This window comes from Oncorhynchus keta, chromosome 13, assembly GCF_023373465.1.
Source record: "Oncorhynchus keta strain PuntledgeMale-10-30-2019 chromosome 13, Oket_V2, whole genome shotgun sequence".
NCBI classification, from domain to species: Eukaryota; Metazoa; Chordata; class Actinopteri; order Salmoniformes; family Salmonidae; genus Oncorhynchus; species Oncorhynchus keta.
This window is the reverse complement of record NC_068433.1, coordinates 47,158,595-47,182,085: the sequence shown is the minus strand read 5'-3', so window position 1 is coordinate 47,182,085 and position 23,491 is coordinate 47,158,595. Positions and strand designations below refer to the sequence as shown.

Below are 23,491 nucleotides of genomic sequence, written 5' to 3'. Positions count from 1 at the left end.
TTGACTTATATGCGTTATGTTTGCATGTGAACGTGTGTGTCGTCGAGGAACAGTTGAGAAATCTCATTACAAAACAAGAAAAACAAGAACGGTGGACACACAACAACAAACACGCGTGTTATCAGTGTGGTGTGCAAATTAATCACCTGGGAAGAGTGGGGAAGGGGAGAAAAGAGGGGCATGACACCAGTGCATGGTTACCCACCTGGGGGTGGAGGTGAGACCTCGAGGGATATCTCAGGTGTGGGCATTGGCGCCTCACTACTGTCTGGGGCAACACTCTCTGAGTATGTGACAAATATAGCAGGGATGGAAGAGCTGCATTTAATAGCGCAAAGTCTCCACACCTTGTCTTTGACATACTCACTCTCACACCAATGGGCATACTAACTCACTGTATGCCCGACCTCACTCGCCATTTTCCACTCAGTCACACACAGATTGGGACACATACAGTAAATCCACTGAATTCATTCGTACATATGCATGCACAATATCAAATGGGATATTTTCTGAGTGTAGATGAACAAATTTTCTCTTCAATATTTTTTTTTTACAGCCATTTGGCTGAACCAGATTCATTGTTTTGGTGTGCTTGAGGGAATGTTTAAATGTTTTTTCATTTTTAAAAATGTAACCTTTACTTAACTACTAGGCAAGTCAGTTAAGAACACGTTCTTATTTACAATGACGGCCTCGGAACATTGGGTTAACTGCCTTGTTCAGGGGCAGAACGACAGATGTTTACCTTGTCAGCTCTGGGATTCGATTCAGCAACCTTTCGGTTACTGGCCCAACGTTCTAGGCTACCTGCCGCCCCAAAGTTGATGGATGAAATACATTACAGGGTTCAAATGTGTCCTTCACTTACTGTATGACAGGTTTATTCAGAATTAATTTTGTCCAAATTTTTCTGGAGTATTCTTACTTTTGACTTTAAACTACACTATCAAATCTGAGACAATTCTCATTCTGAAGCACAATTGCGATTTTTATGGCACAATTACGATTTAATACTTTCAGAGAAGTACGTAAAATCAAATCAGTGCCCGGCCAGGGATACATTTAGCCTAACCCTGTGTGTGAGCAGAGCTATTCCCCCCACTGTACGAAGCCCCAGGCCCAAGACGCTGCTCCCAAGGTCAAAGCCTGGTGCCGGCAGGCAGCCAATAACACGCCAGCGCCCTGGTCACATGGGGGGGCAGGAGCGTCAGCTGAATCAACAGGCCTGGATCAGTCGGTCCGCCAGGGGAATGTGTAGATTCTGACCACTCGGTCGTCACCACTGACCACTGAGCCACAGTAATACAACAGTTATATTGCCAAGGACATGTAGACATTTACACTTTTACAGTGTTTAAACCAGCGACCGTGTTTCCACATTCACACTGAAGTCGAAGTGGAGTAGTCACATCACATACAGCCTCAGTCGTACCTTAATGTGATTTCACATTTGCACAAACATGGTTTCTACCATCCAATAGACCAAAACTGCCAACTTAATATGGGATACATTCTCTCCTGCATGACATAACCAATGTTTATCATAATAATTCTCTCATACCAACTTCTCTGCTCAAAGCCAGTGCTGTGTGAGGTGAAAGAACATTGTTCGGCATCACCCTTTACTGACCTTTTTCACCATTGGGTGTCTCATCTGCAAAACAGAGACAAAAGAGAACAATTCAAAAGTGGTGATTTTTGATTTAGTCAATTTGTTGCGCGCCACAGCAACTATCAAAATATTGATACTGTAAGTGGACACATCAAAGCAGCATGTGACCGTTTTTCTAAAAGTATTGAGAAGGTTGGATGTATACATGTTACACAGTTTAATGTATAGTATCATGACTAGGATGCTACTGCTATAAGCCTATGTCTTATGTCCCCAGTGAGCCACATCATCCCTGGGGTGCACAGCACCTTGTGTCTGGACACTATATAGTAGTAACTGATTATAAAAAGGTACCAATTGACACACGTTGTTTGAACTCTGCACATCCTGACTGAGCAAACCTGCACAGCAGGTTTCTGGCACCTACTTGAACACTACAATCTAAACCTATTAAAGGGACCTAAAGCTAGGCCTCAGTGGATCAACGTCTCTATACATCCCTTGGTACGCCCTAGCCTATCGGGTTTGAACGTTTACCTTGTGTGTTATTAATGGGCTAGTGAAACAGAGTCACGTGTGTTCTGTCTGGTCCTTACCAGAAGGTTAGATTGAAAATCTCCACTTTTGCGCAACACAGTGGTTCTTCCTCTTTCCTCTTCCTATTGAAAGTCAATGCAAGTTTCACAAAGTTCCATTCTCATGTCATGTGTCAGTATGCAGACTGGAGGAAACGGGATTCCACCCAATCGTCACATTAGCCTGGTAGACTGAGGATGGATTACACAGTAACAGGCAAACACAGACATGGAGACCCCAGCAGACAGTGACAGATAGAGGCTACAAGAAGAGCACTTACCCCAAGACCGATATCAATCCACAGGGACTTTGGCATCAATAATAACAGATGTATATCTTGAGCCTGATAACCACGCTTATACCACTCACATTTGCATACAGTACAAGAAAACACGGGCATTTTGGGGGTACTGGCATCACACATAAAGTAGATAGGATGATTTTAGAATGGTGGAGTCTTAGTCATTGACAAAAGGAAAAATGAGAGTGGCCGTGTCTAAATACCCAAATGCCGTGTCCGCAACAACACATCTATTTCCTATGCTTCACCGGCACATTGATGTTCTGTAAGTGTGACGATATACAAGTATTCCAGAGAAATATACTGCAATTGGCATAATACTTTTTACAGGCTTTGACATTACATTTACATTTAAGTCATTTAGCAGACGCTCTTATCCAGAGCGACTTACAAATTGGTGCATACACCTTATGACAACCAGTGGAACAGCCACTTGCATCTAAATCTTGTTGGGGGGGAGAAGGATTACCTACCCTTACTTACCCTATCCTAGGTATTCCTTGAAGAGGTGGGGTTTCAGGTGTCTCCGGAAGGTGGTGATTGACTCCGCTGTCCTGGCGTCGTGAGGGAGTTTGTTCCACCATTGGGGGCCAGAGCAGCGAACAGTTTTGACTGGGCTGAGCGGGAACTGTACTTCCTCAGTGGTAGGGAGGCGAGCAGGCCAGAGGTGGATGAACGCAGTGCCCTTGTTTGGGTGTAGGGCCTGATCAGAGCCTGGAGGTACTGAGGTGCCGTTCCCCTCACAGCTCCGTAGGCGAGCACCATGGTCTTGTAGCGGATGCGAGCTTCAACTGGAAGCCAGTGGAGAGAGCGGAGGAGCGGGGTGACGTGAGAGAACTTGGGAAGGTTGAACACCAGACGGGCTGCGGCGTTCTGGATGAGTTGTAGGGTTTAATGGCACAGGCAGGGAGCCCAGCCAACAGCGAGTTGCAGTAATCAAGACGGGAGATGACAAGTGCCTGGATTAGGACCTGCGCCGCTTCCTGTGTGAGGCAGGGTCGTACTCTGCGGATGTTGTAGAGCATGAACCTACAGGAACGGGACACCGCCTTGATGTTAGTTGAGAACGTCAGGGTGTTGTCCAGGATCACGCCAAGGTTCTTAGCGCTCTGGGAGGAGGACACAATGGAGTTGTCAACCGTGATGGCGAGATCATGGAACGGGCAGTCCTTCCCCGGGAGGAAGAGGAGCTCCGTCTTGCTGAGGTTCAGCTTGAGGTGGTGATCCGTCATCCACACTGATATGTCTGCCAGACATGCAGAGATGCGATTCGCCACCTGGTCATCAGAAGGGGGAAAGGAGAAGATTAATTGTGTGTCGTCTGCATAGCAATGATAGGAGAGACCATGTGAGGTTATGACAGAGCCAAGTGACTTGGTGTATAGCGAGAATAAGAGAGGGCCTAGAACAGAGCCCTGGACATGTAATATGTTTGATGCTGAAAGCTATACTTTTCCATATTTTTCAGGAGTTAAGTTCCAGGTGCATGGTAACAATTGATAAGTTGAAAGATAAGGGAAACCCGCACACTGCTCTCGCTAGTATCACTGTTGTTTATTATGAAAAGAGAAACCTGCACACTGCTCTCACTAGTATCACTGTTGTTTATGATGAAAAAATAAACCTGCACACTGCTCTCGCTAGTAGCACTTTTTTATTGAAGCTTGTCGGCCTCTTGGCCTTCATCAGAGCGTTTTGCTCTACTAAACTAAATAAACCATCTTTTGTATAATAATTTATTACATTTCAATAGCGCTTTCATAATCTCAAAGTGCATCAAAAGTAAAAAACAAAGAAGCAATAGATCATGAGTAGCCTAGCTTTAGTTAGCTAGGTCAACCAAGTCTGAGTGCATGTATCCTCCAAAGGTGGAGGGACAGTTCATGGCTTGATCAGAGGAAGGTGGTCAGGGACATGGATGATGAAGATGGAGTCTGATGACGATCTTGTTGTGGTCTGCTCTGGGAGTCGGGTAGCTACTGGACTTCCTTCACAATGTATAGCACCCACTTGAGTGATGCCTCAGCAGCTCTGGGTTTCAGAAATCTCACCACCTGAGTAGTAGCCAGTCGTCCTCATTACGAGCCATCTGCCTCAGTACTGCATTCCTCTACTGCATCTGTCATTACTTTCAAGCTTCAGGTGACTCTTCCATTAATACACGCATAGGCATACGGTACACCTAAATTTACTCCAAATACATTGTTCCAAATGCTAACTTTATAGCTAACGTAAACCCAAAACAACAACACGGAATGGTCACTGGGTGGGTTTACAGAGGATCATTTCTGGTTCAAATGAAGATGTAACTGACGGTGCTTTCAAGACAGCAGGGAACTTGGGGGGAAAGAAAGTGCTACGATTGGGAAAATAATTTTTGAACGGTCATCCCACTCAGAATTACAAGTCAGAAAGGCATCAACTTTGAGCTTTGACTTCTCTGCTCTGAAGATCACCGACGTTCTGATTTTTCCCAGTCTGACCTTGTTTTGTTTCCGTATTCCCAGTTGTCTTGAACGGACCAAAAGTAGTATATTTTGGCCGTGGCATACTGCATACTTTTTACTAAACAGTGCGTGCTAAATAGTATGTAGTACCATTAGTACACAGAATGCAGTTTAAGTAAGTAGTAGGCAAGCCAGATTTTGGACACGGACGCTGACTGACTGAGTAAGGGAAGGAGAGGAAAAAGAGAGGGGGTGTAGGGGGAATTTTTGGAAGGTGATGACAGTGTACTTCCATAGCTCTGTTGCTAGCCTGTCCATTTCCACAGAGTGGCACTCAGCGATGAGCACTAGGCCTGGCACAACAGCCTGTGAATTCTGCAGGGTTGCCAGCCTTGCCACGCTGCACTGTGCCAGGCACGACGGGTCCTTTGTTAATGATCTGGAGAAATACTGTGCATTACAGTGCCATTCCTGTCTCTCTCTCTCTGTAAGACTGTCTGCCATGCCCCATTGTGACTTCTCTGTCCTCTCCCCTCTCTCTTCACATCTATTGCCTTTGACAATTTCCTCTGTCTTTTTAATATACGGTAACTCCCATCCATCTCTCATTCCTAAATCGCTGTGTGCTTAATTACAGTAATACTGTACATACTGTAATCCAAAGTACATACACTATTAGATCCCTAATGACTTCCCAACCACTCTACTCTCCAGTCTGCAACACAGCCAAAACCCCCGTTGTCTAGCCACTCCTTTGTGATTCCCACCGGACCCTCCAGTTCAGATTTAGACATTGACACACCTCACCAAAAACTTGGCGTTGGCTCATCACATCAGAATCCTATAGGGTCTCACAAACACACACATCAATGTACACTACAGGGAGGCATTCTTTGTCTCCTCGTGGAGATCATGAGCGCAGAGAAAGGTTTTGTTTCACCTCAGTGAACTCCCCAGTGCAGCTGATCATGCTGCAGGTATGTTCAGCTGTCGCCCTTGCTGCTGTGCAGACAGATGGGCTCCTGGTGATCCCAAAGAGAGCCAAGCTGCCGTCTCTTCTTAATATAGACACCAGAACTTTTGAATGCACACCTTTAATCAACACCCCTTCTTTGTGACTATTGTGTGTCAGTCGGACCGGCGGTCCACATAAGGGATAGTGTTCGTTCATGCAGAATGACAAACTCTTGATTCCTAGGAGCGCTGAGAATGAGTGCTGCTAGAAGTGAAAAGGCCACAGAAAGGAACTGCCGACGACCTCAGTGTGGATGTGGGGCTGTGGTTTTGTGATTAGCAGCCAACAGGGTCTCCCTGTGTTGTTTACCTAAAGGCTTGATTTATGTGGAGTGGAATTCGGAAAGCGACGACCATGCTGTCTGAGGTAACGGAGCAGGGAGAGTGATGGGGGCTGAGCGGTTGTAAATATACAGAGGTGAGGATGTGGGCTTTCTTCTCACTGAAACCCAAAACATTTGCTGAGAGCAGGCACAGTGGGTGTAGTGGATGATGCTGGTCATTTGAGTTTTAATGACCGTACGTCTGACTCCATAGTGCCCTGAGTGAATCATCATCTCAAATGATGGTGTGACAATGGCGTGTGGTGAGGGAGAGTGAGGGAGTGAGAGCACAAGAGAGAGAGAGCGAGAGACAGTGACCGAGAGAGGATTAAAAGTCTGCTCATTATGAACTATTTCAGGGACCAAGGAATCCAGGTCCCAAGAGCTCCAAGGGCCACTCAGCCAGCCAGTCAGTCTGTCTTCTCTCATCCTGCTTTTTAAAGACTTGGGTCTGCAGTCTAAACCAACACCACACCCAGCAGCCTCCTCCTCTTCAGCTGTTCAGAGTCATTTATAACAACAATACTTTTTTTCCACAGTCATTTATCTAGTCTTCTGCAACAGAGCAGCTATTTATGGAAGGCGGTTGTGTGCGGACTGGCATGCAACTGCCTCCGCTTTCCCTGTGTGTTTGTCTCCAACGGGACGATGAATGTTTATTATGCTGGATGAACTTTCTGGAGGCATCTCTCCTGTAATAATAAAACCCACTTTATAGTAGTGCTGTGTGTTATGTGTACAAGAGGAAGCTAAGATATCCAACAGTGTCATGGTGCCTCACCCCAAAGCGACGTTGTAGATGTTCTAGCTCACCCAGCCTCTCCTACACTACATTGCGATGTTGACATTTATTGAGAGCCCTATCAAAGCAACACGGGCAAACAAACTGGTACTGAAACCCGAATGAGGCCAGTAAAATGTTTTTGTGCTCACAGCTGACTTTTTAAAGATGACAAAAGGTGGATTGGACCGGTTGCTGCATATCTGGTCTAATCCCAAAATGTATTGCCAACATATTTATTGAATCATTCCCATGAAAGCAATCTTGCAGAGCCCTCACACTCTAGCCTATAAACCCCATGGTCCTGCAGGGGAGAGAATACACCGGCAGAGTGGTCTGGATGTATGTGTGGAGAGAAGAGAGTGTGTGCCATTCCTGATGTGCGAGTACTGCTGCAGATAAAGTTACGGTCCACCAGAAGATGAACGGTTTAGAAGAAAACTTGTTATTCACTCCGTTGTGGTGGTGTTCTATTGATGAATATATTGTTCTGTTCCTGTACATGGGAATCTTTTACTATTGAGCAAATTCCCCAAAGACCTGAACTAATGGAGAGGGAGGAAGTACTAGAATAGCGGGATTACAAACAAGACAGACACAGAGTGATTAAGTCTATGCAGACTAGCAGCGATATGCTATTGAGGGCTCTGCCATAGAAAGGAGGAGGGAGATGAATATGGAGTTGAATATGGGGGATGGGTTTGAGGAATCTTGTTTGGCTTCTGCTGCACAATAACATGTCATCCACCCTGCCATCGATTCATCAGTCATCAGCAAGACCGAGGACAGAATGTATCCATCACCCGGAAGGCATCTTCATTCCAACACGATCCCAAGAGTCCATCCAGATTGCATCACCGTTCAGGGGTCTTCTTCGCTGGTGTTCAGCTCAGCCCAGCGCAAAGCACCAGGGATCATTAACATTCCTCCACCAGTGCTCATCACGTCTCCCTCCAGGGGGCTCCTAATCACCATGAGACCACTGTACATCATGCTAACAGCAGCAACAACAACAGTTTTTTTTATAAACCTCCTGAATCTCCATCTCCACAGGTGAGGTAGAAACATCCAAGCAGAAATACAATACTGGTGTCGCCAATACTGGTGTCGCTCAATTACCGTGAGCAAATTCCTGGGAACTTATTTTGTCTAATGCTAAATGACTACTCAATGCCAACAAATGAACAAAACAAACACCAAAATAATAATATTTTGGTTAGCCTAATATTTACACAACAAGAAAAAGGAATTAAGGGTTAATGGAACTTTTCCTCATATTATATGCCAATAGAGAAAATCAACTAATTATTACAACATGAAAGTAAAATAACATATGCATTATCAGCTGTTGTTCATACATTAAACAAGCAGGATCCTAGATGCAGTCTGAAATTCTAACAAAGCGTTGCTTCAGGACAGGTTGTACAGTACAGTTTGCTGAAACCCTTTCTGTACACTCAGTGAGGAGAACAGGGGCGCTCCTACCTTTTTTTGTGGGCTCTGGCATCTTGAGCCGGGTCCCAAGAAAAGCGTCAACGAATGAAAAGCTGCAGGCCGGTAGGTGCCTTCAGATCAGCGTGATTGTATGGGAGGCCAGGTGGAGCGTGGGAGCCCTCAGTCCAGAGGGAGAGAGATAAAGATGGGCGACCACCAGGGAAATTCTCTGGGACCCACAGACCAGAGTGATTGGAAGAGATGAGGAGGGCACAGTGTGGGACAGTATGGGAATCTCAATGGGGGAGAGGCGGCACTGTGACATCTAGGAGATGGGCTTCATGTCTTTATATAGCAGGGCAGCAGTCCCCTCCTCTCTCTAGCTGACAGTACAGCTCCATCCTGCCCCCAGCATCACTATCTTCACTGGCCTCTATACCAGCTCTATAGGCTGCTCTCCCAGGGATTCGGTGTGGTGCTGGGTGGGGAGACTCTGGCAGAGGTGTGGTTCTTATTCTAAAGGCTCTGATTCCTCATCCAAACAGTGGTGGATCCAAATTATTGGTTTCTGATGACTTCCTGAAGGTTGTCAGATGAAAGGATGCTGAGGTTAGCACTATGACGTACATAACTGGCCAGTCGCCAGTTTACTTTGAATTTCACACGGGCCCCTCAGGGCTGTGTGGCATCAAATGTCTTTCTGTACAGGTCTGATACGGGTATATACGCTACTATCCTAGAACTCTAAAATACTATATCAAAACCAGAACAGATAACACACTGTTTGTGAAATAGATACACTTTTAGGAGTAATACATGTATGCACGTTCAAAAAACAGAATTGGGACAGAACATTTCAACTGTGGCTTAATTCATTATTGTAATATATAGAAGGCAGACAGAGGCTCTTGGACCATCCATTGCCTATACAGTATCAAAATAAACAGCACTTTGGGAGTACAACACTTTGTGGATTTATTTAGTGTTCTGTGAACTGGATGCCACCATTGCCCAGGCTATCAACCCTGAATGAGATGGACATTGTAAGTCGCTCTGGATAAGAGCGTCTGCTAAATGACTTAAATGTAAATGTAAATGGGTGGGGCAAAACATCGTAGGGTTGCAAAATTTCTGGAACTTTCTGGAACTTTCAATAAATTCCCAGTTTTTCCAGAATCCTGGTTGGAGGATTCCCAGAGTCAGGCGGTAATAAGCAGGACATTTGGAACCCTCCAACCAGGATTTCTGGAAAAACTGGGAATTTATTGAACGTTCTAGGAATTTTGCAACCCAAAATAAGGCAATGAGGGAGGAGACTGGTCAGTTATGAAGAGTGGTAAATAGGGAATAAAAGCCAATGAGAAATTTCCCGGCGTGAGATTAATCTGATAGTTCCTGATAATTCAGTCACATTCGTTAGGCCTATACCAAGAGCTATTTGAGTGACTTTGTGGGTTCGCTGCACATAAAAAGATTGAGAAGACTAGCTTATATAGACGTTATGCCAAGTGTCAGAGATCTGTGTAATCCTCGAGGGATGCTGTCCAAGTAAGTAGGCCTGCCTGCAGGGCCAATAAATACTGGAGAGCTGCCCTGGCGGTGGTTATATGGCCTATACTTAGAAAGCTGTCATGAACCTTGACATTTGACATGTTGGACATGGAAAGGGGGTTTGATAGAGAATTTTGAGATTGGTGCGGTTGCTAGGAGGCTAATTAACCTTTTAGCACATCGGGTGAGTGATAAATCAGGCAGTGGTCTCTAGTGAGGCTGTGACGATTCGGCCAACAAGGCTTAAAGCTGTTGGGACTTAAAAGGAGAGGTCATCTTGGTGCTTTTATAAAACACACAATGAGGGCTTCTTATTGTGAGCAGTCCCAGGCTCCTGCTGAGACTTAACATAACATAACCACTCAACACCAGGATCCCATTTCCCCAACACTTCAGTTGTTCCTGAAAACTGTTCCACTGCATCTTGGGCTATCATTCACTGTATCAACAACATACCCAGATGTGGCCAATATCAGCGCAGTGCTGCCCCTGTCCATTGAACACAAAAGACCACAGAAGACTGTTTATTGTACCTGAAACAACATCTCTGTCTGCAGCCTTTCAGGCTATCCTATTGAAATGGGACAGTAAAGCCCTTCATAAAGAAACCCTGCAACTAATTTGTTGAATGTCTACATATGATACTGCACACCTACTATGCACATTGTCTCCTAATGATGTGGAAGACTTTAATGATTCACACCAGACAGATTTCATGAAGAAAAACACATGTCCTTACTTAGGCCTAGTGTTAGGTGACTGTCTTCACAGATAGTTTTTAAGTATGTGGCCTTTCTTGGTAACAGACACACACATGCTCTGTACCCCATTTATAACTCAGAGTGGGCTCCAGTTGTAAATGCAAGGCTTAGGGCAGTATCATGTGGGTCTGCTACAAAGAGAACACAAAACCATTTGGAATTGCCTGGTCTGGGCAGGAGTTGGCATCCCAGGGGAGATTTAGCCATGAGGTCACCCTTGAGAGCTGATAGGGACAACCAGGGGGAAACAGTGCCCCTCCGAGGAGCTACACTGACCCCTGCTGGTCACACAAGAAAATAACAGCTCTTACCTTTCTACCCATTAATCACATGATGAAACTAACACCAACACATACACATGACATGCTTCCTGGCATGTACACATGCAGTATGTAGACATACTCTAGTCAATGATTACATTAAATTGTTAACCTCACACAAAAGGAGAGATCACACAGACCAGGCAAAGTATCACACCCAGCCAAGAAACTGCTATTACAGTGACGCTCATTACTGCATAATTCTGTTCCCATAGGAGAATGGCCCATTTTAAACGTTGAGGGTAGCATGGAAAGTAGACTGTAAATAGACTCACTCCTACCTCCTTATGGTGATGGAACTCCCCATGCTCTGATCAAATGTCTCTCTGACTTCAGGGAACAGTTTTTTAAAGGTTATCTCTCCGGATTTTGGCTATCGGATAGGATCAAATGCAAAGAAATGTAATGAAAAGAACAGGGGTCCCCATTCAAGTCAATGATTCATCCATTCTATTTTTATGCATTTAATCCTAGCCGATAGGCGAAATACAGATGGATAACTTTGGAAATACTGGGCCCAAGAGGCATTCCTGAGAGCAGAGGCATATGAACATCTCTGGACTGGTTGAGGAAAATTCCCAGAACCCTCCAGCTCTCCAGTTCATGTGCCAAAAAATATGGAGCTTGAATGACAAAAAAAATGCTTTACAATGCCTACTGTAGTAACATAATAGGTCTATTGCCTAAATTATATCCTAATATTTATGTATAGCCTTGAAATATTTTCCTGCAATATGGGCCCCTCGAACCAACAGTATTTGGCACTGTTTATGGCTATTGTATAGGTAGTATAGTAAAATGACACCTCGGAACAGCCAACAACCGTTGTAGGCCTAATAGAACACATCTGTAGCAATTCGACTAACAGCCAACCTAAATATTTTTATTCAGTCAGTTGGCTCGATAACTTTATACGCTTCCTGTAGGGGCATATTAATTACGCTGATTCTATTTCAAAACGTTTCTTAAACGGAAGTTAACGGAACGAAACCGGGAGGGACATACCTGAATTTGTTCAATAGAAACTCGTTTTGCAACTGGTGGAATGAATACACTGACTCTTCCTTCACGAACAACTAAAACGGAAAATTCCCTTGAACAAAATATTGGCCTATCAAAGAAAATGCAGTAGCCCGAACTCACATAGGCACTCTGCAGCGTTGTTTCAACTGTTATTTATGTATAAGAAATAGGCCTACATACTTTTTAAAAGAAATGTTTATAAGGTGGAAACATGGCATCTCTCGATCGTATCAACCGTTCTTATGACACCTCAGTGGTGTCAACAGCTGGGCAGGTAAAATGAATAATTATGCACGCGCTCCACAGCTGCCTCAGATTTTTCCTGCGGTGTATTTACTTCCTATCATGCAAATGTCGAGATATAATTACATTTAGTTGAAAAACTGAATGGATTATGTAATTACATTAATTGAAAATGCATCAATACCAGACCAGTCCCCCGACATGGTCACGTGATCTGGGTATTTGTTACAATTACATTATTTTTAATTATTGTTATTAGACTTTTTTAACATTTAACAAGAAAGAAACATAAGAAAACATTATGAAACATAAATATTATAAAATATATATTATAAACTGGGGTGGTTCGAGCCCTTAATGCTGATTGGCTCAAAGCCGTGGTATATTTATGCAATAATGCCTGGGGGGTGTTGTAATCTATATGGCCAATAAATCACGGCTAAGGGCTGTTCTTCGGTGACGCAAGGTGGAGTGCTAGGACACTGCCCTTAGCCATGGTATATTGGCCATATATCACAAACCCCCGAGGTGCCTTATTGCTATTATAAACTGGCTACCAACGTAATTGGAGCATTAAAAATACATGTTTTGTCATACCCATGGTATATAGTCTGAAATACCAAGCCTTTCAGCCAGTCAGCATTCAGGGCTCGAACTACCCACTTTATAACAACAAACCTTATACCAAGGGTATGACAAAATATTTATTTTTACTCTTATAATTACATTGGTAACCTGTTTATAATAGCAATAAGGCACCTCGGGGGATTTTTGGTATGTAGCCAATATACCACGGCTAAGGGCTGTATCCAGGGTTGGGTCTTGCCTAAGAACAGCCCTTAGCCGTGGTATGTTAGCCATATACTACACCCCCTCTGACAATATTTTCCAAATGTACACTGAGTATATAAAAAAAATAATTGATTTAGGCTATAGATTTTTAACAGTAGCTATGCCTGCTGTTTGAGATTTTACAGGTACAGTCAGAAGTTTACATACACTTAGGTTGGAGTCATTAAAACTAGTTTTTCAACCTCTCCACAAATGTCTTGTTAACAAACTATAGTTTTGACAAGTCGGTTAGGACATCTACTTTGTGCATGACACAAGTAATTTTTCCAACAATTGTTTACAGACAGATTATTTAACTTATAATTTACTGTATCACAATTCCAGTGTGTCAGAAGATTACATACACTAAGTTGACTGTGCCTTTAAACAGCTTGGAAAATTCCAGAAAATGATGTCATGGCTTTATAACCTTCTGATAGACTATTGGACACTATTTGAGTCAATTGGAGGTGTACCTGTGGATGCATTTCAAGGCCTACCTTCAATATCAGTGCCTCTTTGCTTGACATCATAGGAAAATCAAAAGAAATCAGCCAAGACCTCAGAAAAAAATTGTAGACCTCCACAAGTCTTGTTCATCCTTGGGAGCAATTTCCAAACGCCTGAAGGTACCACGTTCATCTGTACAAACAATAGTACGCAAGTATAAACACCATGGGACCACGCAGCCATCATACCGCTCAGGAAGGAGACGCGTTCTGTCTCCTAGAGATGAACGTACTTTGGTGTACGAAAAGTGCAAATCAATCCCAAAACAACAGCAAAGTACCTTGTGAAGATGCTGGAGGAAACAGGTACAAAAGCATGTGTATCCACAGTAAAAACGAGTCCTATATCAACATAACATGAAAGGCATCTCAGCAAGGAAGAAGCCACTGCTCCAAAACGACCATAAAAAAGCCAGACTACGGTTTGCAACTGCTCATGGGGCCAAACTTTTTGGAGAAATGTCCTCTAGTCTGATGAAACAAAAATATAACTGTTTGGCCATAATGACCATCGTTATGTTTGGAGGAAAAAGGGAAAGCTTGCAAGCCAAATAACACCACCCCAAACATGAAGCACGGGGATGGCAGCATCATGTTGTGGGGGTGCTTTGCTGCAGGAGGGACTGGTGCACTTCACAAAATAGATGGCATCATGAGGGAGGAAAATTATGTGGATATATTGAAGCGACATCAGTCAGGATGTTAAAGCTTGGTTGGAAATGGGTCTTCCAAATGGACAATGACCCCTTCCAAAATTGTAGCAACATGGCTTAAGGACAACAAAGTCAAGGTATTGGAGTGGCCATTACAAAGCCCTGAATTCAATCCTATAGAAAATCTGTGGGCAGAACTGAAAAAGCATGTGCAAGCAAGGAGGCCTACAAACCTTAGTCAGCTACACCAGCTCTGTCAGGAGGAATGGGCCAAAATTCACCCAATTTATTGTGTGAACCTTGTGGAAGGCTACCCAAAACATTTGACCCAAGTAAAACAATTTAAAGGCAATGCTACCAAATACTAATTGAGTGGATGTAAACTTCTGACTCACTGTGAATGTGATGAAAGAAATAAAAGCTGAAATAAATAATTATCTCTACTATTATTCTGACATGTCACATTCTTAAAATAAAGTGGTGATCCTATCTGACCTAAGACAAGGAATTTTTTACTAGGATTGAATGTTGGGAATTGTGAAAAACTGAGTTTAAATGTATTTGGCTAAGGTGTATGTAGACTTCCGACTTCAACTGTATATGACTGGCATGTAGTGTAGGCTTTTGCTATGGGATACTACACTGAATTTACAAAACATTAAGGACACCTGCTCTATCTATGACAGACTGACCAGTTGAATCCAGGTGAAAGCTATGATCCCTTATTGGTGTAACCTGTTAAATCCACTTAAAAAGTATTCTTTAACTTGTCTCCTCCCCTTCATCTATTCTACACGGATTGAAGTGGATTTCACAAGTGACACCAATAAGGGATCATAGCTTTCACCTGGATTCAACTGGTCAGCCTGTCATGGATAGAGCAGGTGTCCTTAATGTTTTGTACAGTCAGTTTAGTATCCTATAGCAGAAGCCTACACAACATGCCAATCATATACCTCTGTCTGTGTAAAATATCACACAGCAGGCCTAGCTACTGATACAAATCTACAGACTAAATCAAGTCAGTCTTCAAATTATTGATGATTGATTTGATGATTGAATTGATGATTGATATTTACAATAGATTACAGTTTTTCATGTGAAAATGTGTCCTTTACAGTTTTCCCTGATGGCACTTCCTCAAGGCACTCAAGGTCGCTCTGCTGAACTGATAGGTCAGTTTCATCTTCACCTTGAAGATCTCTCCAGACCGGGCGTAGTTCCTCAGGGCCCTGGACATCTTCTGGTAGGTCATGGGCCTCCTGTTGCCTTTCCTCTGCCCCCAGAGTGCTGCTACCTGTTCCTTGTTCCGGGAAGAGAAGCGGAACACTCCGTCTGCTGCCGCTGGCACCCAGGAAACGCAGTGGGCCATGCCAAGGTTCTCCAGCATCTCAAACAAGAAGTGAAACAGACGCACCTTTCTACCTGTAACCACAGTAACAATGATGGAGCGGTTAACAATATCCCGTCATAATTGATGATAAAAATCCCTTTGTGAGATGACCAGCTGTGATGGTGTTCAGTGGTAAAGTTGTAAACATTTAGCTCATTTGATATGTATGTTAAACATACAGAGATAAGCAGAGTATGGGACCATTGTCCTTTACAGTTAAAGGCAGGTCTCTTTAGGCATTGGTCCCTCAGGGCAGAATGAGTTCCAGTGGCAGTATCTGCTAACCACAAAAAGGGAACTTGCCTCTTTCACAAGGTCCAATGTGGTGTGTGGGTGCTGGTCTTGCTGGCATAGTATGTGGCAAAGTGTGGTCTGTCCCTTTCTCAGATGTTGTAGTGGTGTTTTGGTCCAGTAGTGTTGTTGTGTAGCCACCGTGTGATTGCATAGCCTGAAAAACATGTTTTTTTTAACCAACTGAGTTGTATGACTGAGACAAGCAGAACATCATCCAATAAACTATAGCCCTATACTGTGTATCTTTCACAGATCAAAGTGCTGTCTGTGACATGCTGACCTAAGCATCATGGGGAGGCTTATATCTGTCGTTCTGCCCCTGAACAAGGCAGTTAACCCACTGTACCTAGGCCGTCATTGAAAGTAATAATTTGTCCCTAACTGACTTGCATAGTTAAATAAAGGTCAAATAAATCAATAAAATTAAATTTAAAAATATATATATAATTGAATTGCATACCTCTTCCTCATGGCACCAGTGATCACAACAAGTTTCACCAGAGTTTCCTTCCATTGTCACTGGTGTAGGCAAAGCACAGACACCTCCCACTGCAATAGTGTGGAAAAAGAGGTGGCATTAAAAATATACAATAATCCATTTATTTGTGTGATTCATAACGCTAATAGAGAACAACCTTTTTCTCCGCCATCTCCAGTGCCCTGTCTGTAGTGTTCCTCCAGAAAGTCCAAAATCACCTCCAGATCTGTCTGGTTATCTTCGAAAGAATTCTGACAAAGATAACCGGTTCAAATTGTACAGCACTCACACATACAGTTCAGTTTGAAAGTGTGACGTCAATATACATCACTGTGCAGTTATCCTTAAGCTTATAACGGTCTCATATTTACCATCGTTGTCGGATGCACGTAGATTGCTGCAGTCACAGGTCCTGATCCCAGGTTTTTCACAGAGTTGTGTGTTAGATGAAATGCATGAAGGAACTGTGTGACACCCAGGCTTTTATTATGCCTCCGCAACATGACAGCCAGTTGGGGCTGCCTTGCTTATCGCCTGGCCTGCACTACTCACCACAACTAGGCTACCGTAATAAACTTTCACCACAGGAACAATGACCACCACCCCACAAAGCCCACCACCAGAGAAGCACTGTCTCCCAGGACAGACCACATCCTCACCGCTGGGCAAGATAAGAGCAGCCATGGGCTCTCTTGACAGGAAAACAGCACTTATCACAATGGTTTGCCTTTTGGGATAGCGATACACCTTGTGTTCATGTCTTACAGAGTGTGGATTGATGGGGAATTGTGAGTGAGGGGTAGACAGTGTTGTTATTGCCGTTGCACAAGCAGACATATTTGGCTCATTCAACAAAGTTCATGGTTTTCTCTTTTTTCCCCCCTCTTTTTTTCCTCGGACACAACAAGGATGGGACACTTGTTGGAACTCATGACATTTTCACCATTGTTAGGTAAGCAAGAATGGCACAGTTATGAAGTCAGTTATGAAGTCAGTGTTGAAGTCAGTGTTGATGCAGTGTTGAATAATTCATTGCCTAAAATAAAACCGTATACACAGTACAAATACAAATGATACAAAAGTGATTTATTAAAATACATCAATGTGTGTGAGATACAAAGGATTTCAATTAATTATTTACAAAATGACATGCAGTAATACATGTTCGTATTTGAAACCAATATTGTAGTTATTTCCCTTTACATGTACAGTACCCACACCGAAGGCTTATAACTGGTTCACAGTTCTCATAGGTTAAAAAAAAGTGAATATATTTTCAATATTTACATATTCAATGATCCACAATACCTGATCAATGGTCATTACATTTTTTTAAACGGCAAAAGGTGCTGACTTAACGGAGAGTAAACATTTTTCAATTTTCTTTACCATGACTGTTACATTTCCTGACCCCCATAACACAATGGCTGCATAACAAGGCCCAGTTGTAGGCCCCTGTAGAAGTATGCAGGAGTAGCAGTATGAATTGACAGCTAGCTAAAGCAGCTTTTAACATCTGTTATTTTCCACAGTGACATTACCTGAGTTCATACCTTGGTGACTGTGGATGAAGTGAAGCTTGTGGCAAGATCACAGTCTCCCTGGAGGGAGTAATGTTCATACCAGCTGTGCCAGTCAGGTGCAGCAGCAGAGCTATAGTAAGCCTGTTCAGCTGGGGCATGCTGCTGGTGGAGGAGCACCTCCCGCCCAGGGTGGGCAGCCTCGGGGTGCCCAGCAGGGGGAATGACGTGACTGATGCCCCCAAGCCTCTGGATGATCGACGGGTTGAACTGGTAGGTGAGTTTGCGGCGTACCTTTACGATCTCGCCCGTTCGGCTGTAGTTGCGCAGTGCCCGTGCCATCTTCTGATAGGTCATGGTCTTGCGGTTGCCCTTGCGCTTGCCCCAGCACTCGGCCAACTTCTCTTTGTTCTTGGAGATGAAGTGGAAGGTGCTGCTGCCACGGTCCGTCCACTGGATGGAGTCAGCCATGTTGGGATCGCCCAGAGCCTCATGCAGGTACTCATAAAGACGCAGCTTCTTACGACCTGATGAGATCAAAAGGTTGACTATAATGAAATCATAAACAGGCAGAGATTCAGTTGTAATGATGTCAATTTGATACTTGGCGATCAAAAATCTGAAGCAATAGAATACTAAAGTATTAGAAACATGTTCAATTCTAGCGTGTGTAGTTGTACTCTCTCACATCTCTTACAGACATTGTCATCACTCATCCACTGGTGGCCAAACACTGCTCACCTTTGCCGTTCCTCGGTGGCGGTGCGATGGAGTAGAACTGGGGGTACTCCACAGTTACAGATGGACCCAGTGAGTCGTAAGGAACAACATGAGGCCATGACTGGCAGGACGAGGAGAGACAAACGGGTCAGGTCAGTCACATCCACATGAGACATGACACATACATGTACTGTAACCTTACATTACAGTTGTGCAAACTTGGAGAAGTCAGTCAATAGTACTATACTGGTAAAATACAACCACTTGTTCTGTACACTCACCGTCTGCTCATTCCAGTCATATGGACCTGGCACATCAGAAGGGTGGGTGATGGGGTAGCAGCACATTATGCTCGATCGCGTTGGAGGCTCAAAGTACTTATACTCTAAGTAGAGGGAGAAAAATATAGTCCTTCAATACAGTCTTCACTGCCAGAACCAATGAGACTAAAATGTATTGAATCATTTTTCAGGCATGCTCAATACAAAGAAAGTATAAACAATAATGTCTGTACAATAATGATGGTGATTGTTAGCTTTCAGATTTAAATCTGGTTTTCTGGCATGAGTGTTGAAGTGTAAGTTTACCTGTATCACAATACGGATCGTCAGAGTGCCGTTGAATCACATCAATTGCATCCTGGAAGTGCTGGTTGATGTCATTGTCCAGGGAGATCTAGGAAAACATCAATAACATGCAATCAACTACAATGTCGTAATTAGGAGAAAAGTTAAGCTACAGAATGAATAGGAATAAATGCCTTATTCAAAAACAACATGGAATGTATTTAAAATAAAAACTAAATTGATCTTCAATCTGTCATGACTCACCATTTTGTATGTTTGAGCGTGAACTTCAGACAAGGCAAGCAGTGTCTGACCACTGTCTGTGTGAGATGGATGTACTTGTGCAGGTGTATATATAGTGGTGTAAGCCCCCAATATTCACCTTTCGGCTAAAACGAAGCGTCAGATAAAGAGATTGGTCGATTTAAATGTGTCAACGTCAATTCGTGGTTGGCAATACTTCTCTTTTTGGAAGAGCAGATCAGATACACCTCCCACAATCACTCTTTCACACTGTTACTAGATCAGATCACATGAATAATAATAACCTCTCTTATGACTTCATTTATCCAGGAATATCCTTCAATAGCATTCTAATTAGCATTTTTGGGTAGATATTTATAAACATGTGTAAGTGTATTGTCTGACGTGACTAACACTTACAGAGCCTATAGAATGTCTACACCCCCTTAAGCTTTTTTTCCCACATTTTGATGCGTTACAAAGTGAGGTTGTCATTGATCTAGGCAAAATACTCCACAATGTCAAAGTGAAAAGAAAATTCTACACATTTTTACAAATTAATAAAAATGTAATAACTAAAATAGAGTCTTTACATACGTTTTCACCTCCTTTGTTTAGGCAAGCCTAAATGAATTCAGATGTCAAATTTGGCTTAACAAATCACATAATAAGTTACATGGGCTCACTCTATGGGAAATAATAGTGGTTGATTTTTGGGTAACAATAACAAATCAAAAATTGAATATATCTTTAAGCATGATCAAGTTAATAATTATGTTGTGGATGATGTATTAAATCACCCATACACATCAAAGATGCAGTCGTCCTTCTGAACTCACCTGCAGGACAGGAAGGAAACTGCTTAGGGATGTCACCACGAGGCCATTGATGATTTTTAAAACAGCTACAGAGTTCAATGGCTGTGATGGGAGAAAACAGGATGAACAACATTGTCACGACTTCCACTGAAGTCGTTTCCTCTCCTTGTTCGGGTGGTGTTCGGCGGTCAGCGTCACTGGTCTTCTAGCCATCGTCGATCCACTTTTCATTTTCTATTTGTTTTGTCTTGTTTTCCTATACACCTGGTTTCCATTTCCCTCATTAAGTGTTGTGTATTTAACCCTCTGTTCCCCACATGTCCTTGTGTGGAATTGTTTGTATGTAAGTGCTTGTGCACTATGTTACTGGTGCGCGTCGGGTTTTCTAACCATGTAGGTTATTTTTTTATTGCCGTTGGTTTTTTAAAATTAAACTGCTCCGGCTATTACCTATTTCTGCTCTCCTGCGTCTGACTTCACTGGCACCAGTTCCGGCAGAGTGAAAAGAAGAATAAAAATATACAGAATATGCATCCTGTATTCACTAAAGTAAAAAAAACATTGTAGTGACTCCAGAATAATTACCTAAACGGCAGTGAATGTTTTGACTTAAATCTGCTTGAAAACCTATGTCAAATCTACACTGAAGTTGCTTACCAAGAAGACAGTGAATGTTTTGCATCTGCTTGAAAACCTATGGCAGAGATTTCAGCAAAAAAGGATGTTTTTGCTGATCTAGCCTAGAGGAAAATGATCCACCAGACACTGGGAGAGGAATCACCTTTCAGATTTAAAATTGCAGTGAATGTTTTGTCAGAAAACCATGATCCCCAATACCTTGACAGAGCTTGAAGAATTTTGAAAATAATAATAGGTGAATATTGCACAATCCAGATGTGCAAAGCTCTTATGTAATCGCTGCCAGAGGTGTGTCATGTATTGACTCAGGGGGGTGAATACTTATCTAATCAAGCTATATTAGTGTTTTCATTCGTTTTCATTTTTTCATTCATCTTTTTTTTTTTATGTTGTGTTGTGTAGATCATTGACAAAAAAAGTACAATTAAATACATTTTTGTCCCACTTTGTAATATATTAAAATGTGAAGAAAATCCAAGGGGGTGTAGATTTTCTATAGGCACTGTATCTGTAACCAAACTGCAGTCGTTGACATCAAGTAATAAAAACCCTATTAGTTGTCCATTCTAAAGCCTGAGTATAAGCTCCATGTAGCCTTTAGCCCATCTAGCCTTTTTTGATAGTAAGTTATTATGGACACACTGGAGATGGTGTAGTGAAGTAGTGAAAGTAGTGAAAAGTGTTGCATCATGTCTGGTAAATAGTTGATCTGTATTTCACTAGATTAGCAATCAGGTTGGTTTTAGAATTGATACAATGTTGCTGATTTATCCTGACTTGCAATGGATATTACTGTATGCCTAAGACAAACACAATAAGGTGTGCATGATGAGTGTTGATTTCAGCAGGAGACTGAAAAGTAGATGATTATAAACCATACTTCCCTAATTCTAATGATGGAATCATCTGCACCTGTTAAAACCTTGTGTAACTTGATTGCACCTTCTGAACCACTAGGGATTGCTAATGTACACATCGCAGTTTCTATATTTTTAACAGCATTTGTTGATTACATTTTCACGCTCGATACTTCAAAGCATTAAACAAACTAGGTGATGACAATACACAAGTACCATAACTATAACTTGCTGTGAGTCGATTACATAAATGTAACCTTTTTGAGATGATTAACGTACTTATGAAATATTTCAGTAAATCAATGTGAGCCACACCGTCTGGTCACTGTTGCAACCATATGTTGTACAGATATCACACATTTTAATAAATAGATATGTGTTGCTTAACTGGAACTGACCTATGCATTAGGGGTCAGATTTTTGACCTGAGTCATAAAAGCTGTCGTTAATGATTCATAGTTCAAGTATATGTATTTGTCTTGTCCGCAAATCCCAACTCCTCCCTCTCCAAATAAACAAGGGATTTTTGAGAAGTTAATTTATTAGAAGCTGCCGACACGTTTTAAATATCAACGGACTGACTCCTGAAGTTCCCCTTTCAGGTTCGCTGAGTGTGAATACAGCGGATATCTTGTCTGGATGGGTAGATTAAAAGATTATGGACACAGTGCAACAAAGATGCACATATTTTATGTATCCGTATCCCTAGCCTACACTATGGCATATACTGTAAAACCGCTGTCTACACTCACTGAACTAGACCATACATTTATATAACTAGACAGTTTTGGAATTGAAAATACATTTTAACTTACTGCATACTGTGTGTGTGTGATGGGTGCATGTGTGTGCGTGTGTATAGATGTGCGTGTGCTTGTGTGGGGTTTCCTCTAGGTGACTCGTATTGTTTGAACGCTAGAAACCACAGTACCTAAACGTTCTCCCCCTCTAGCTTTCTTTCCATTGCACACATTAACATGGTCAAACGTCTGTCAAAAGTCAACTATAAATCAAAAACAACAACCATGCAACCAATAATACAGGCCCTCTTGAATCCCTCTATTTACTAAATGTATTTGTATAGATTGTGATCAAGTACATGTTTTGATTACAACATCACAGCTAAAGTTATAACAATTAACCCATAGCAGGAAGATTGAGGTTGACATATTTACCTGAGAGCGGTCTGTGCGTGCGTGAGTGTGTATGAGTGCGTGTCTGTGCCAAGGTGTTTACATTTACCCATAAAGCAGCCGTGCGGGCTGCTTAATCTCTTCAAACAAAGAAGCATTTTTCTTCCCCTTCTCTGCAGGCTCTATTGAAAAGGTCTGTTTATATCAACACCAATGAGGGAAGGGCAGTGTAACCGCAACACGGTTGACACCGATTCAACTTCTTTATTTACTGCCACTCATTGAAAATCAAGAAGTACCAAAGGCACTGACACAGATTAGATCAGTGGAATAAAGTTTGTGAGGCCACAGCATTGTAAAACTATATCAGTGAGATCATGTTATGGTCTGAGTTATGGATGTGGATGTTGCATTTTGAATTTCTTTTGTTTTTGTGATTTTGTTTAAT

At 42.5% G+C, this 23,491-nt stretch overlaps 2 protein-coding genes across 23 annotated transcripts in view; both read right to left on the bottom strand.

The window, feature by feature from the left end:
- Positions 1-8,900, bottom strand: part of LOC118392578 (myosin-binding protein C, slow-type) — a 42,458-nt gene extending 33,558 nt beyond the window's left edge. For 3 of the 22 annotated variants that reach the window (XM_052460344.1, XM_052460345.1, XM_052460346.1), the window contains exons 1-3: positions 8,543-8,895; positions 1,634-1,657; positions 206-283 (exon numbers count right to left, since the gene is read on the bottom strand). In XM_052460344.1, the coding sequence (XP_052316304.1) occupies positions 206-283; positions 1,634-1,657; positions 8,543-8,564 (124 nt within the window). In that variant the 5' untranslated portion in view covers positions 8,565-8,895. Of the gene's footprint in view, positions 1-205; positions 284-1,633; positions 1,658-8,542 lie in introns of all 22 variants that reach the window. The other 19 variants (XM_052460349.1, XM_052460347.1, XM_052460351.1 and 16 more) reach the window with 18 other exon arrangements.
- Positions 8,901-17,616: 8,716 nt separating this feature from the next.
- On the bottom strand, positions 17,617-23,121 carry LOC118392467 (transcription factor Spi-C-like). The gene is made up of 7 exons (XM_052460342.1): positions 23,086-23,121; positions 20,436-20,516; positions 19,618-19,742; positions 19,375-19,462; positions 19,069-19,172; positions 18,809-18,908; positions 17,617-18,594 (listed from the first exon to the last, which is right to left on the bottom strand). The coding sequence occupies exons 3-7, from the start codon at positions 19,618-19,620 to the stop codon at positions 18,095-18,097; spliced, it is 795 nt and encodes a 264-aa protein (XP_052316302.1). The 5' UTR covers positions 19,621-19,742; positions 20,436-20,516; positions 23,086-23,121; the 3' UTR covers positions 17,617-18,094.
- Between the last annotated feature and the right edge of the window lie 370 nt (positions 23,122-23,491).

Bases quoted from the DNA above. Each gene is read 5' to 3' on its own strand.
- LOC118392467 (XM_052460342.1), bottom strand. The intron at 18,909-19,068 runs GTGAGTGTACAG...TCGTCCTGCCAG, and splicing joins ATGACTGGAATGAGCAGACG to TCATGGCCTCATGTTGTTCC. The intron at 18,595-18,808 runs GTGAGCAGTGTT...TGATCTCATCAG, and splicing joins GCCACCGAGGAACGGCAAAG to GTCGTAAGAAGCTGCGTCTT.